Source organism: Protomyctophum parallelum (genome assembly GCF_964188405.1).
Source record: "Protomyctophum parallelum genome assembly, chromosome: 7".
NCBI lineage: Eukaryota > Metazoa > Chordata > Actinopteri > Myctophiformes > Myctophidae > Protomyctophum > Protomyctophum parallelum.
In genome coordinates this window covers 54,636,658-54,651,695 of record NC_139705.1, presented here as the reverse complement: position 1 = coordinate 54,651,695, position 15,038 = coordinate 54,636,658, and the positions used below count along the sequence as shown (strand labels likewise).

At 41.3% G+C, this 15,038-nt stretch overlaps 1 protein-coding gene across 1 annotated transcript in view; it reads left to right on the top strand.

Moving 5' to 3' along the window:
• Positions 1–15,038, top strand: part of LOC310862174 (transcriptional regulator QRICH1-like) — a gene marked incomplete at both ends in the record, with an annotated part of 91,888 nt that overhangs the window by 74,607 nt on the left and 2,243 nt on the right. Inside the window, 2 exons of the mRNA XM_083769907.1 lie at positions 9,700–9,854; positions 11,118–11,232. Of these exons, the coding sequence (XP_083626033.1) occupies positions 9,700–9,854; positions 11,118–11,232 (270 nt within the window). The remainder of the gene's footprint in view (positions 1–9,699; positions 9,855–11,117; positions 11,233–15,038) is intronic.

Here is a 15,038-nt window from a genome sequence, read left to right as displayed (position 1 = left end):
ATATATATATACAGCTCCATCTCAATGAATTAGAATTGTTGAGCGACTACGGGAGATTGATGTATGAATAAGTCGTTGAGAGGCGATGGGATGGGCCAGGTTGTCAGACGCGCTCCGCAAACAAAAGGATCTCGCCGGGTCCCAAGCAATGCGTTAAAGGTGTTTTATTAAAGGCAGGTGCATAACTTAAACGGTGCTCAAACATAAAGTAAAGTAGTCACAGCGATCAAACGTAAATAAAGTAAATAAATAAAGCAAAATAAGCTGTTTAAAGCGGTCAACAAAAGTGCGGCTTCCCACACACCCCCTCTCTCTCACTGTGTGTGAAGCAGGTGAACATGTGAGGTATTGAATGAATCAGGTGAATCAGGTCCGCCCCTATGCCCGTCAATCATCCACGTTAATCACCAGTGACAGCCCACTCATTTCATAGACCAAACATCATAAACCAATGGCTCTTACAAGAATATTTTGTAAAAGTTAATTTTCTTAGTATTTAAAGTATTTAAAACCTTTTTTTGTTTTAATCCTGATTATGGCATACAGCTAGAAAATAACCACTAAAAGACCACTAAAAAATGTTTTTTTTTAAACGAGAAATGTCGACCATCTGTCATGTATATTAATGTATGCCGTCAATACTTGGTGTGGGCTACTTTTGAACAAATCATTTCATCAATGGGGCGTGGCATGGAGGTGATCAGCCAATGGGGCGTGGCATGGAGGTGATCAGCCAATGGGGTGTGGCATGGAGGTGATCTGCCTGTGGCACTGTTGAGGTGTTATGGAAGCCCAGGTTTGCTTTGATAACAGCCGTAAGTTATTTTGTATTGTTCAGTCTCATGTCTCACACCTTCCTCTTGACAATACAACCTAGATTCTCTGTGGGGTTCAGGTCAGACCAGTTGGCTGGTCAGCTAAGCACATTAACACCATGGTCAGTACACCAGTTACTAGTAGTTTTAACACAGTAATACCATGGTCAGTACACCAGTTACTAGTAGTTTTAACACAGTGATACCATGGTCAGTACACCAGTTACTAGTAGTTTTAACACAGTAATACCATGGTCAGTACACCAGTTACTAGTAGTTTTAACACAGTAATACCATGGTCAGTACACCAGTTACTAGTAGTTTTAACACAGTAATACCACGGTCAGTACACCAGTTACTAGTAGTTTTAACACAGTAATACCACGGTCAGTACACCAGTTACTAGTAGTTTTAACACAGTAATACCATGGTCAGTACACCAGTTACTAGTAGTTTTAACACAGTGATACCATGGTCAGTACACCAGTTACTAGTAGTTTTAACACAGTAATACCACGGTCAGTACACCAGTTACTAGTAGTTTTAACACAGTAATACCATGGTCAGTACACCAGTTACTAGTAGTTTTAACACAGTAATACCACGGTCAGTACACCAGTTACTAGTAGTTTTAACACAGTAATACCATGGTCAGTACACCAGTTACTAGTAGTTTTAACACAGTAATACCATGGTCAGTACACCAGTTACTAGTAGTTTTAACACAGTAACACCATGGTCAGTACACCACTTACTAGTAGTTTTAACACAGTAATACAATGGTCAGTACACCAGTTACTAGTAGTTTTAACACAGTAACACCATGGTCAGTACACCAGTTACTAGTAGTTTTAACACAGTAATACCATGGTCAGTACACCAGTTACTAGTAGTTTTAACACAGTAATACCATGGTCAGTACACCAGTTACTAGTAGTTTTAACACAGTAACACCATGGTCAGTACACCAGTTACTAGTAGTTTTAACACAGTAATACCATGGTCAGTACACCAGTTACTAGTAGTTTAAACACAGTAATACCATGGTCAGTACACCAGTTATTAGTAGTTTTAACACAGTGACACCATGGTCAGTACACCAGTTACTAGTAGTTTTAACACAGTGATACCACGGTCAGTACACCAGTTACTAGTAGTTTTAACACAGTGATACCACGGTCAGTACACCAGTTACTAGTAGTTTTAACACAGTAATACCATGGTCAGTACACCAGTTACTAGTAGTTTAAACACAGTAATACCATGGTCAGTACACCAGTTACTAGTAGTTTTAACACAGTAATACCATGGTCAGTACACCAGTTACTAGTAGTTTAAACACAGTAATACCATGGTCAGTACACCAGTTACTAGTAGTTTTAACACAGTAATACCATGGTCAGTACACCAGTTACTAGTAGTTTTAACACAGTAATACAATGGTCAGTACACCAGTTACTAGTAGTTTTAACACAGTAATACCATGGTCAGTACACCAGTTACTAGTAGTTTTAACACAGTAATACCATGGTCAGTACACCAGTTACTAGTAGTTTTAACACAGTAATACCATGGTCAGTACACCAGTTACTAGTAGTTTTAACACAGTAACACCATGGTCAGTACACCAGTTACTAGTAGTTTTAACACAGTAATACCATGGTCAGTACACCAGTTACTAGTAGTTTTAACACAGTAATACAATGGTCAGTACACCAGTTACTAGTAGTTTTAACACAGTAATACAATGGTCAGTACACCAGTTACTAGTAGTTTTAACACAGTAACACCATGGTCAGTACACCAGTTACTAGTAGTTTTAACACAGTAATACAATGGTCAGTACACCAGTTACTAGTAGTTTTAACACAGTAATACCATGGTCAGTACACCAGTTACTAGTAGTTTTAACACAGTAATACCATGGTCAGTACACCAGTTACTAGTAGTTTTAACACAGTAATACCATGGTCAGTACACCAGTTACTAGTAGTTTTAACACAGTAATACAATGGTCAGTACACCAGTTACTAGTAGTTTTAACACAGTAATACCATGGTCAGTACACCAGTTACTAGTAGTTTAAACACAGTGATACCATGGTCAGTACACCAGTTACTAGTAGTTTTAACACAGTGATACCATGGTCAGTACACCAGTTACTAGTAGTTTTAACACAGTAATACCATGGTCAGTACACCAGTTACTAGTAGTTTTAACACAGTAATACCATGGTCAGTACACCAGTTACTAGTAGTTTTAACACAGTAACACCATGGTCAGTACACCAGTTACTAGTAGTTTTAACACAGTAATACCATGGTCAGTACACCAGTTACTAGTAGTTTTAACACAGTAATACCATGGTCAGTACACCAGTTACTAGTAGTTTTAACACAGTAACACCATGGTCAGTACACCAGTTACTAGTAGTTTTAACACAGTAATACCATGGTCAGTACACCAGTTACTAGTAGTTTAAACACAGTAATACCATGGTCAGTACACCAGTTATTAGTAGTTTTAACACAGTGATACCATGGTCAGTACACCAGTTACTAGTAGTTTTAACACAGTAATACCATGGTCAGTACACCAGTTACTAGTAGTTTAAACACAGTGATACCATGGTCAGTACACCAGTTACTAGTAGTTTTAACACAGTAATACCATGGTCAGTACACCAGTTACTAGTAGTTTTAACACAGTAATACCACGGTCAGTACACCAGTTACTAGTAGTTTGAACACAGTAATACCATGGTCAGTACACCAGTTACTAGTAGTTTTAACACAGTGATATCATGGTCAGTACACCAGTTACTAGTAGTTTTAACACAGTAATACCATGGTCAGTACACCAGTTACTAGTAGTTTTAACACAGTAACACCATGGTCAGTACACCAGTTACTAGTAGTTTTAACACAGTAATACCATGGTCAGTACACCAGTTACTAGTAGTTTTAACACAGTAATACCATGGTCAGTACACCAGTTACTAGTAGTTTTAACACAGTAACACCATGGTCAGTACACCAGTTACTAGTAGTTTTAACACAGTAATACCATGGTCAGTACACCAGTTACTAGTAGTTTAAACACAGTAATACCATGGTCAGTACACCAGTTATTAGTAGTTTTAACACAGTGATACCATGGTCAGTACACCAGTTACTAGTAGTTTTAACACAGTAATACCATGGTCAGTACACCAGTTACTAGTAGTTTAAACACAGTGATACCATGGTCAGTACACCAGTTACTAGTAGTTTTAACACAGTGATACCATGGTCAGTACACCAGTTACTAGTAGTTTTAACACAGTAATACCATGGTCAGTACACCAGTTACTAGTAGTTTTAACACAGTAATACCTTGGTCAGTATACCAGTTACTAGTAGTTTTAACACAGTAACACCATGGTCAGTACACCAGTTACTAGTAGTTTTAACACAGTAATACCATGGTCAGTACACCAGTTACTAGTAGTTTTAACACAGTAATACCATGGTCAGTACACCAGTTACTAGTAGTTTTAACACAGTAACACCATGGTCAGTACACCAGTTACTAGTAGTTTTAACACAGTAATACCATGGTCAGTACACCAGTTACTAGTAGTTTAAACACAGTAATACCATGGTCAGTACACCAGTTATTAGTAGTTTTAACACAGTGATACCATGGTCAGTACACCAGTTACTAGTAGTTTTAACACAGTAATACCATGGTCAGTACACCAGTTACTAGTAGTTTAAACACAGTGATACCATGGTCAGTACACCAGTTACTAGTAGTTTTAACACAGTAATACCATGGTCAGTACACCAGTTACTAGTAGTTTTAACACAGTAATACCATGGTCAGTACACCAGTTACTAGTAGTTTTAACACAGTAATACAATGGTCAGTACACCAGTTACTAGTAGTTTTAACACAGTAATACCATGGTCAGTACACCAGTTACTAGTAGTTTTAACACAGTGATACCATGGTCAGTACACCAGTTACTAGTAGTTTTAACACAGTAATACCATGGTCAGTACACCAGTTACTAGTAGTTTTAACACAGTAACACCATGGTCAGTACACCAGTTACTAGTAGTTTTAACACAGTAATACCATGGTCAGTACACCAGTTACTAGTAGTTTTAACACAGTAACACCATGGTCAGTACACCAGTTATTAGTAGTTTTAACACAGTGATACCATGGTCAGTACACCAGTTACTAGTAGTTTTAACACAGTGATACCATGGTCAGTACACCAGTTACTAGTAGTTTTAACACAGTGATACCATGGTCAGTACACCAGTTACTAGTAGTTTTAACACAGTGATACCATGGTCAGTACACCAGTTACTAGTAGTTTAAACACAGTAATACCATGGTCAGTACACCAGTTACTAGTAGTTTTAACACAGTGATACCATGGTCAGTACACCAGTTACTAGTAGTTTTAACACAGTAATACCATGGTCAGTACACCAGTTACTAGTGGTTTTAACACAGTAACACCATGGTCAGTACACCAGTTACTAGTAGTTTTAACACAGTGATACCATGGTCAGTACACCAGTTACTAGTAGTTTTAACACAGTAATACCATGGTCAGTACACCAGTTACTAGTAGTTTTAACACAGTAATACCATGGTCAGTACACCAGTTACTAGTAGTTTTAACACAGTAATACCATGGTCAGTACACCAGTTACTAGTAGTTTTAACACAGTAATACCACGGTCAGTACACCAGTTACTAGTAGTTTTAACACAGTAATACCATGGTCAGTACACCAGTTACTAGTAGTTTAAACACAGTAATACCATGGTCAGTACACCAGTTACTAGTAGTTTTAACACAGTAATACCATGGTCAGTACACCAGTTACTAGTAGTTTTAACACAGTAACACCATGGTCAGTACACCAGTTACTAGTAGTTTTAACACAGTAATACCATGGTCAGTACACCAGTTACTAGTAGTTTTAACACAGTAATACAATGGTCAGTACACCAGTTACTAGTAGTTTTAACACAGTGATACCATGGTCAGTACACCAGTTACTAGTAGTTTTAAACTTTTAACACAGTGATACCATGGTCAGTACACCAGTTACTAGTAGTTTTAACACAGTAACACCATGGTCAGTACACCAGTTACTAGTAGTTTTAACACAGTAATACAATGGTCAGTACACCAGTTACTAGTAGTTTTAACACAGTAATACCATGGTCAGTACACCAGTTACTAGTAGTTTTAACACAGTAATACCATGGTCAGTACACCAGTTACTAGTAGTTTTAACACAGTAATACAATGGTCAGTACACCAGTTACTAGTAGTTTTAACACAGTAATACCATGGTCAGTACACCAGTTACTAGTAGTTTAAACACAGTGATACCATGGTCAGTACACCAGTTACTAGTAGTTTTAACACAGTGATACCATGGTCAGTACACCAGTTACTAGTAGTTTTAACACAGTAATACCATGGTCAGTACACCAGTTACTAGTAGTTTTAACACAGTAATACCATGGTCAGTACACCAGTTACTAGTAGTTTTAACACAGTGATACCATGGTCAGTACACCAGTTACTAGTAGTTTTAACACAGTAATACCATGGTCAGTACACCAGTTACTAGTAGTTTTAACACAGTAATACCATGGTCAGTACACCAGTTACTAGTAGTTTTAACACAGTAATACCACGGTCAGTACACCAGTTACTAGTAGTTTTAACACAGTAATACCACGGTCAGTACACCAGTTACTAGTAGTTTTAACACAGTAATACCATGGTCAGTACACCAGTTACTAGTAGTTTTAACACAGTAATACCATGGTCAGTACACCAGTTACTAGTAGTTTTAACACAGTGATACCATGGTCAGTACACCAGTTACTAGTAGTTTTAACACAGTAATACCATGGTCAGTACACCAGTTACTAGTAGTTTTAACACAGTGACACCATGGTCAGTACACCAGTTACTAGTAGTTTTAACACAGTAATACCATGGTCAGTACACCAGTTACTAGTAGTTTTAACACAGTAACACCATGGTCAGTACACCAGTTATTAGTAGTTTTAACACAGTAATACAATGGTCAGTACACCAGTTACTAGTAGTTTTAACACAGTAATACCATGGTCAGTACACCAGTTACTAGTAGTTTAAACACAGTGATACCATGGTCAGTACACCAGTTACTAGTAGTTTTAACACAGTGATACCATGGTCAGTACACCAGTTACTAGTAGTTTTAACACAGTAATACCATGGTCAGTACACCAGTTACTAGTAGTTTTAACACAGTAATACCATGGTCAGTACACCAGTTACTAGTAGTTTTAACACAGTGATACCATGGTCAGTACACCAGTTACTAGTAGTTTTAACACAGTAATACCATGGTCAGTACACCAGTTACTAGTAGTTTTAACACAGTAATACCATGGTCAGTACACCAGTTACTAGTAGTTTTAACACAGTAATACCACGGTCAGTACACCAGTTACTAGTAGTTTTAACACAGTAATACCACGGTCAGTACACCAGTTACTAGTAGTTTTAACACAGTAATACCATGGTCAGTACACCAGTTACTAGTAGTTTTAACACAGTAATACCATGGTCAGTACACCAGTTACTAGTAGTTTTAACACAGTGATACCATGGTCAGTACACCAGTTACTAGTAGTTTTAACACAGTAATACCATGGTCAGTACACCAGTTACTAGTAGTTTTAACACAGTGACACCATGGTCAGTACACCAGTTACTAGTAGTTTTAACACAGTAATACCATGGTCAGTACACCAGTTACTAGTAGTTTTAACACAGTAACACCATGGTCAGTACACCAGTTATTAGTAGTTTTAACACAGTGATACCATGGTCAGTACACCAGTTACTAGTAGTTTTAACACAGTGATACCATGGTCAGTACACCAGTTACTAGTAGTTTAAACACAGTAATACCATGGTCAGTACACCAGTTACTAGTAGTTTTAACACAGTGATACCATGGTCAGTACACCAGTTACTAGTAGTTTTAACACAGTGATACCATGGTCAGTACACCAGTTACTAGTAGTTTTAACACAGTGATACCATGGTCAGTACACCAGTTACTAGTAGTTTTAACACAGTGATACCATGGTCAGTACACCAGTTACTAGTAGTTTAAACACAGTAATACCATGGTCAGTACACCAGTTACTAGTAGTTTTAACACAGTGATACCATGGTCAGTACACCAGTTACTAGTAGTTTTAACACAGTAATACCACGGTCAGTACACCAGTTACTAGTAGTTTTAACACAGTAATACCATGGTCAGTACACCAGTTACTAGTAGTTTTAACACAGTAACACCATGGTCAGTACACCAGTTACTAGTAGTTTTAACACAGTGATACCATGGTCAGTACACCAGTTACTAGTAGTTTTAACACAGTGATACCATGGTCAGTACACCAGTTACTAGTAGTTTTGGCTCTGTGGAAAAGGAACATCAGCATCAACATAAAGCTTGTCAATGTACAGTGCTGTAAAATATAATAGATGGTTGCGTTGACCAGATTTGACCAGATTTTACTGAGAGCCTGCCATCGTGCAAACTCCAGCTTTTCACCAGAGGAGAAAAAACGTTTTTTTTCTTTTTTTTCTTCAAAATGAGTTAATAGCACAGGCAGACTCTTCACATACTAGAGCATGTCTGAATTAAGTGTCAGAGCTGAAATCAACATTTAAATATGAAATAAATGCTTAAACATGTAGCTAGGTGTAATGTTATCAGTCCACAGAAGTGAACCTTTCAAGCCCGTTTTCTCAACTCTCTGTTTTCTGCATATGGCTGCATATGACTCAATAAGCTCTACAACTCTATAACCAATATGTCAATTTGAAGCTACGTATGATTCCCTGCTTTCATATGACATGAAAAAACGAAAATTAGTCACAAATTTAGTCACATATTATAGTTCTGCTCCCTGTCTTTTTTATTAACCCATTCTGACCGGGCACCCATTTTGGTGTCAGCATCATGTTATGCTTTATCTATTGAAAAAATAGCAGATCTACAAGCTCATATCGCGCCACCGAGTGGCGCGATACGAGCTTGTAGGTCTGCTATTTTTGAATAGCAGACCTATTAACAACGTTTGGCCCCTCCGGGCTTTCTCAGGTTACAGGGCCTCGGGGAGCAGAACTATATCGTGTTTTGCGGACATTCCACTGTTTTCTTCATTCAGTAATGCTTTGGGTCCAGTATGATGTATTATGATGTGCATATCGTGTTCCTGTGTTCATGTGTTGAGACTCTGGACATGACAAAACACATTGCAGTGATGATTTAGGCCGTGTCATCTGCTGGGGGTCCCTGCTGGGGGTCCCGGCTGGAACAACATATTCTGAAATGGGGTTTGGCGGCTAAATACATATCATTTTGGGGCTCCTTGACGTGAAATAGTTTGAGAACCATTGATTTTAACATAAGTTTTTCAGAAAACAGTTTTGTGGATTTAGAAGACATTTGTAGAATGAGAGAGAGAGAGAGGGACCTCTCTCTCTCTCTCTCTCTCTCTCTCTGTGTGTTGGGTGGTATGCTGTCCAGGTTAATGACGCTCTCTGTGTGTGTGTGTGTGTGTGTGTGTGTGTGTGTGTGTGTGTGTGTGTGTGTGTGTCTCTCTCTGTGTGTGTGTGTGTGTGTGTGTGTGTGTGTGTGTGTGTGTGTGTGTGTGTGTGTGTGTGTGTGTGTGTGTCTCTGTGTGTGTGTGTGTGTGTGTGTGTGTGTGTGTGTGTGTGTGTGTGTGTGTGTGTCTCTCTCTGTGTGTGTGTGTGTGTGTGTGTGTGTGTGTGTGTGTGCCTCCAGGCCGCCAGGCTCTGCGTTTTAGGGAGGATCTGGTATCGTGCGCGGTGGCTGAGCTGAGCATGGCTCTGTGTCACATGACCCAGGAGACCAGAGGACCTGAAGGAGAACCATATGAGGCTGATGTACTTTACTACGTGTTCCTCTGTATACAGAAAGTATGTTTATATAATACTATAATACTACTACACTATAATACTACTATATAACTAATAACTACAAAACATTGCATGGATGCACCTGGGACGTATCCTCAGTGATGTATCCTGAGGTCATCACCTGGGACGTATCCTCAGTGATGTATCCTGAGGTCATCACCTGGGACGTATCCTCAGTGATGTATCCTGAGGTCATCACCTGGGACGTATCCTCAGTGATGTATCCTGAGGTCATCACCTGGGACGTATCCTCAGTGATGTATCCTGAGGTCATCACCTGGGACGTGTCCTCAGTGATGTATCCTGAGGTCATCACCTGGGACGTATCCTCAGTGATGTATCCTGAGGTCATCACCTGGGACGTGTCCTCAGTGATGTATCCTGAGGTCATCACCTGGGACGTATCCTCAGTGATGTATCCTGAGGTCATCACCTGGGACGTATCCTCAGTGATGTATCCTGAGGTCATCACCTGGGACGTATCCTCAGTGATGTATCCTGAGGTCATCACCTGGGACGTATCCTCAGTGATGTATCCTGAGGTCATCACCTGGGACGTATCCTCAGTGATGTATCCTGAGGTCAACGGGGTTTCGGGTCTCCCAACATCCTACCCCTCACTCAGGCGACCCAGCCGGGAGTGATCAAGTCCCGACTTACGCCCCAGTAGCTAAACCCTCAATCAGTCCCATTAGGGAAAAACCAGAGGCACACAATCCGTTGGAACTACTCCAGAACTGCTCTGCCAGGGCTGGTCACCAGGTCCACTCCTGCTCTCACCAGGAGTAGAGCGAGGACCTGTGCGTTGCACCAGAGTCCCAGCACCAGACAGTTCATTACTTACTATTACATTACTACTATACTAATACTACACTGTGTACTGCACTATACTACTACTGGGTCTCTGATGACCCAGGAGACCAGAGGACCTGAAGGAGAACCATGCGTACTCTACTACGTCACGTGTTTTGTAATGAAGTGGACCAGTGTGTATGTAAAAGTGGTGTCCTCTGTACCGAAAGCCTTTTTATAAGCAAACTGAGAGGGGTCGAATTTATCTTTGGTTTTACTAACAAGATGTTGTAACCTCTCTCTCTCTCTCTCTCTCTCTCTCTCTCTCTCTCTCTCTGTCTCTGTCTCTGTCTCTCTCTCTCTCTCTCTCTCTCTCTCTCTCTCTCTCTCTCTCTCTCTCTCTCTCTCTCTCTCTCTCTCTCTCTGTGTCTCTCTGTCTCTATCTCTCTCTCTCTCTCTCTCTCTCTCCAGTATCTATTTGACAACGGTCGAGTGGACGATATATTCTCAGATCCGTACTACGCTCGCTTCTCTCACAGTCTGCACCGAATCCTGGAGCCCTGGAGGTCTACTGTCCACCCCCTAGGTATCTATGTGATCTATATCTATAACATCTACACTGGAGGTCTACTGTCCACCCCCTAGGTATCTATAACATCTATATCTATATCTATAACGCATGGCTTACACACACACAGCTTAACGTCATGGCTGTGTTGTTGAACACACACACAGCTTAACGTCATGGCTGTGTTGTTGAACACACACACACAGCTTAACGTCATGGCTGTGTTGTTGAACACACACACACAGCTTAACGTCATGGCTGTGTTGTTGAACACACACACACAGCTTAACGTCATGGCTGTGTTGTTGAACACACACACAGCTTAACGTCATGGCTGTGTTGTTGAACACACACACAGCTTAACGTCATGGCTGTGTTGTTGAACACACACACAGCTTAACGTCATGGCTGTGTTGTTGAACACACACACAGCTTAACGTCATGGCTGTGTTGTTGAACACACACACACAGCTTAACGTCATGGCTGTGTTGTTGAACACACACACACAGCTTAACGTCATGGCTGTGTTGTTGAACACACACACACAGCTTAACGTCATGGCTGTGTTGTTGAACACACAACACAGCCTAACGTCATGGCTGTGTTGTTGAACACACACACACACACACAGCTTAACGTCATGGCTGTGTTGTTGAACACACACACACACAGCTTAACGTCATGGCTGTGTTGTTGAACACACACACAGCTTAACGTCATGGCTGTGTTGTTGAACACACACACAGCTTAACGTCATGGCTGTGTTGTTGAACACACACACAGCTTAACGTCATGGCTGTGTTGTTGAACACACACACAGCTTAACGTCATGGCTGTGTTGTTGAACACACACACAGCTTAACGTCATGGCTGTGTTGTTGAACACACACACAGCTTAACGTCATGGCTGTGTTGTTGAACACACACAGCTTAACGTCATGGCTGTGTTGTTGAACACACACACACAGCTTAACGTCATGGCTGTGTTGTTGAACACACACACACAGCTTAACGTCATGGCTGTGTTGTTGAACACACACACACAGCTTAACGTCATGGCTGTGTTGTTGAACACACACACACAGCTTAACGTCATGGCTGTGTTGTTGAACACACACACACAGCTTAACGTCATGGCTGTGTTGTTGAACACACACACAGCTTAACGTCATGGCTGTGTTGTTGAACACACACACAGCTTAACGTCATGGCTGTGTTGTTGAACACACACACAGCTTAATGTCATGGCTGTGTTGTTGAACACACACACAGCTTAACGTCATGGCTGTGTTGTTGAACACACACACACAGCTTAACGTCATGGCTGTGTTGTTGAACACACACACAGCTTAACGTCATGGCTGTGTTGTTGAACACACACACAGCTTAACGTCATGGCTGTGTTGTTGAACACACACACAGCTTAATGTCATGGCTGTGTTGTTGAACACACACACAGCTTAACGTCATGGCTGTGTTGTTGAACACACACACAGCTTAATGTCATGGCTGTGTTGTTGAACACACACACACACACTACACACAGCTTAACGTCATGGCTGTGTTGTTGAACACACACACAGCTTAACGTCATGGCTGTGTTGTTGAACACACACAGCTTAACGTCATGGCTGTGTTGTTGAACACAAACACATCTTAACGTCATGGCTGTGTTGTTGAACACACACACACAGCTTAACGTCATGGCTGTGTTGTTGAACACACACACACAGCTTAACGTCATGGCTGTGTTGTTGAACACACACACACAGCTTAACGTCATGGCTGTGTTGTTGAACACACACACAGCTTAACGTCATGGCTGTGTTGTTGAACACACACACAGCTTAACGTCATGGCTGTGTTGTTGAACACACACACAGCTTAATGTCATGGCTGTGTTGTTGAACACACACACAGCTTAACGTCATGGCTGTGTTGTTGAACACACACACACAGCTTAACGTCATGGCTGTGTTGTTGAACACACACACAGCTTAACGTCATGGCTGTGTTGTTGAACACACACACAGCTTAACGTCATGGCTGTGTTGTTGAACACACACACAGCTTAATGTCATGGCTGTGTTGTTGAACACACACACAGCTTAACGTCATGGCTGTGTTGTTGAACACACACACAGCTTAATGTCATGGCTGTGTTGTTGAACACACACACACACTACACACAGCTTAACGTCATGGCTGTGTTGTTGAACACACACACAGCTTAACGTCATGGCTGTGTTGTTGAACACACACACAGCTTAACGTCATGGCTGTGTTGTTGAACACACACACAGCTTAACGTCATGGCTGTGTTGTTGAACACACACACAGCTTAACGTCATGGCTGTGTTGTTGAACACACACACAGCTTAACGTCATGGCTGTGTTGTTGAACACACACACACAGCTTAACGTCATGGCTGTGTTGTTGAACACACACACAGCTTAACGTCATGGCTGTGTTGTTGAACACACACACAGCTTAACGTCATGGCTGTGTTGTTGAACACACACACAGCTTAACGTCATGGCTGTGTTGTTGAACACACACACAGCTTAACGTCATGGCTGTGTTGTTGAACACACACACAGCTTAACGTCATGGCTGTGTTGTTGAACACACACACAGCTTAACGTCATGGCTGTGTTGTTGAACACATACTGTGGCAACCCAGGGGAGAATAGGTACAGATTCACAATAAAATAAGAGGCTCAGAGTCAGCTTCAACATAAACTTAAATTGTCTTTTATTTAAAGTGTCCGGGAAAAGGGAAAATGGGGCAAAACATCAACAAAGGGTCCTCTTGTCAGGGGCTCAGGCTTCTAGTCACTTGCCGTCCTGTGGGTAGAGCAGAGAGAGAGCCAGTGACTATTTTAGTTAGGGGAGAGTGCTGTAGGCTCTCCAGTTCAGTTGGCCTAGGAGGGAGGGAGAGAGAACAAGACCAGGTGAGCCACAGTACACGCACAGCACATCCAAGTGGGTCAAAGGTTTGATTTAGTCTTGTACTCACTTGAGAGATCTCCCTCATCCCAGCCTCCTCATGAACAGAGATTCCTCCTTTCTCACTCCTCCATTAGTTCACACTCACTCACCAGACAGCTTGGGGCGTCGGCTCTTTAACAGCTTCTGGTGATTGCCTTACTGGCTGCAGGTGCGTCCATGTCCAGGCTCCCATTGGCTGCAATACCTGTACAGGGTGATATACTCCCTCTATCACCTCCCCCAGCCTCATTCTGTGGGGAATAGGCCTGGCTGTTTCCCCTGGTTTGCCACAATACACAGCTTAACGTCATGGCTGTGTTGTTGAACACACACACAGCTTAACGTCATGGCTGTGTTGTTGAACACACACAGCTTAACGTCATGGCTGTGTTGTTGAACACACACAGCTTAACGTCATGGCTGTGTTGTTGAACACACACAGCTTAACGTCATGGCTGTGTTGTTGAACACACACAGCTTAACGTCATGGCTGTGTTGTTGAACACACACAGCTTAACGTCATGGCTGTGTTGTTGAACACACACAGCTTAACGTCATGGCTGTGTTGTTGAACACACACAGCTTAACGTCATGCTGTGTTGTTGAACACACACAGCTTAACGTCATGGCTAATCATCATTAATCATCATTTAGTACAGGAAGTGCCTTCAAAATAAAGGCTATAGAGTGCCAGAGTTGTCTGATCACTTTTACTTTGAAAGCCATGAAACAGGAAAACACTTGCCTAAAAAAGTTGACTTTACAAAGTGACCTCAACATCCCCGATCATCTTAATATATTGTTTTACGCTCCAAAAACGTTCATATTTTG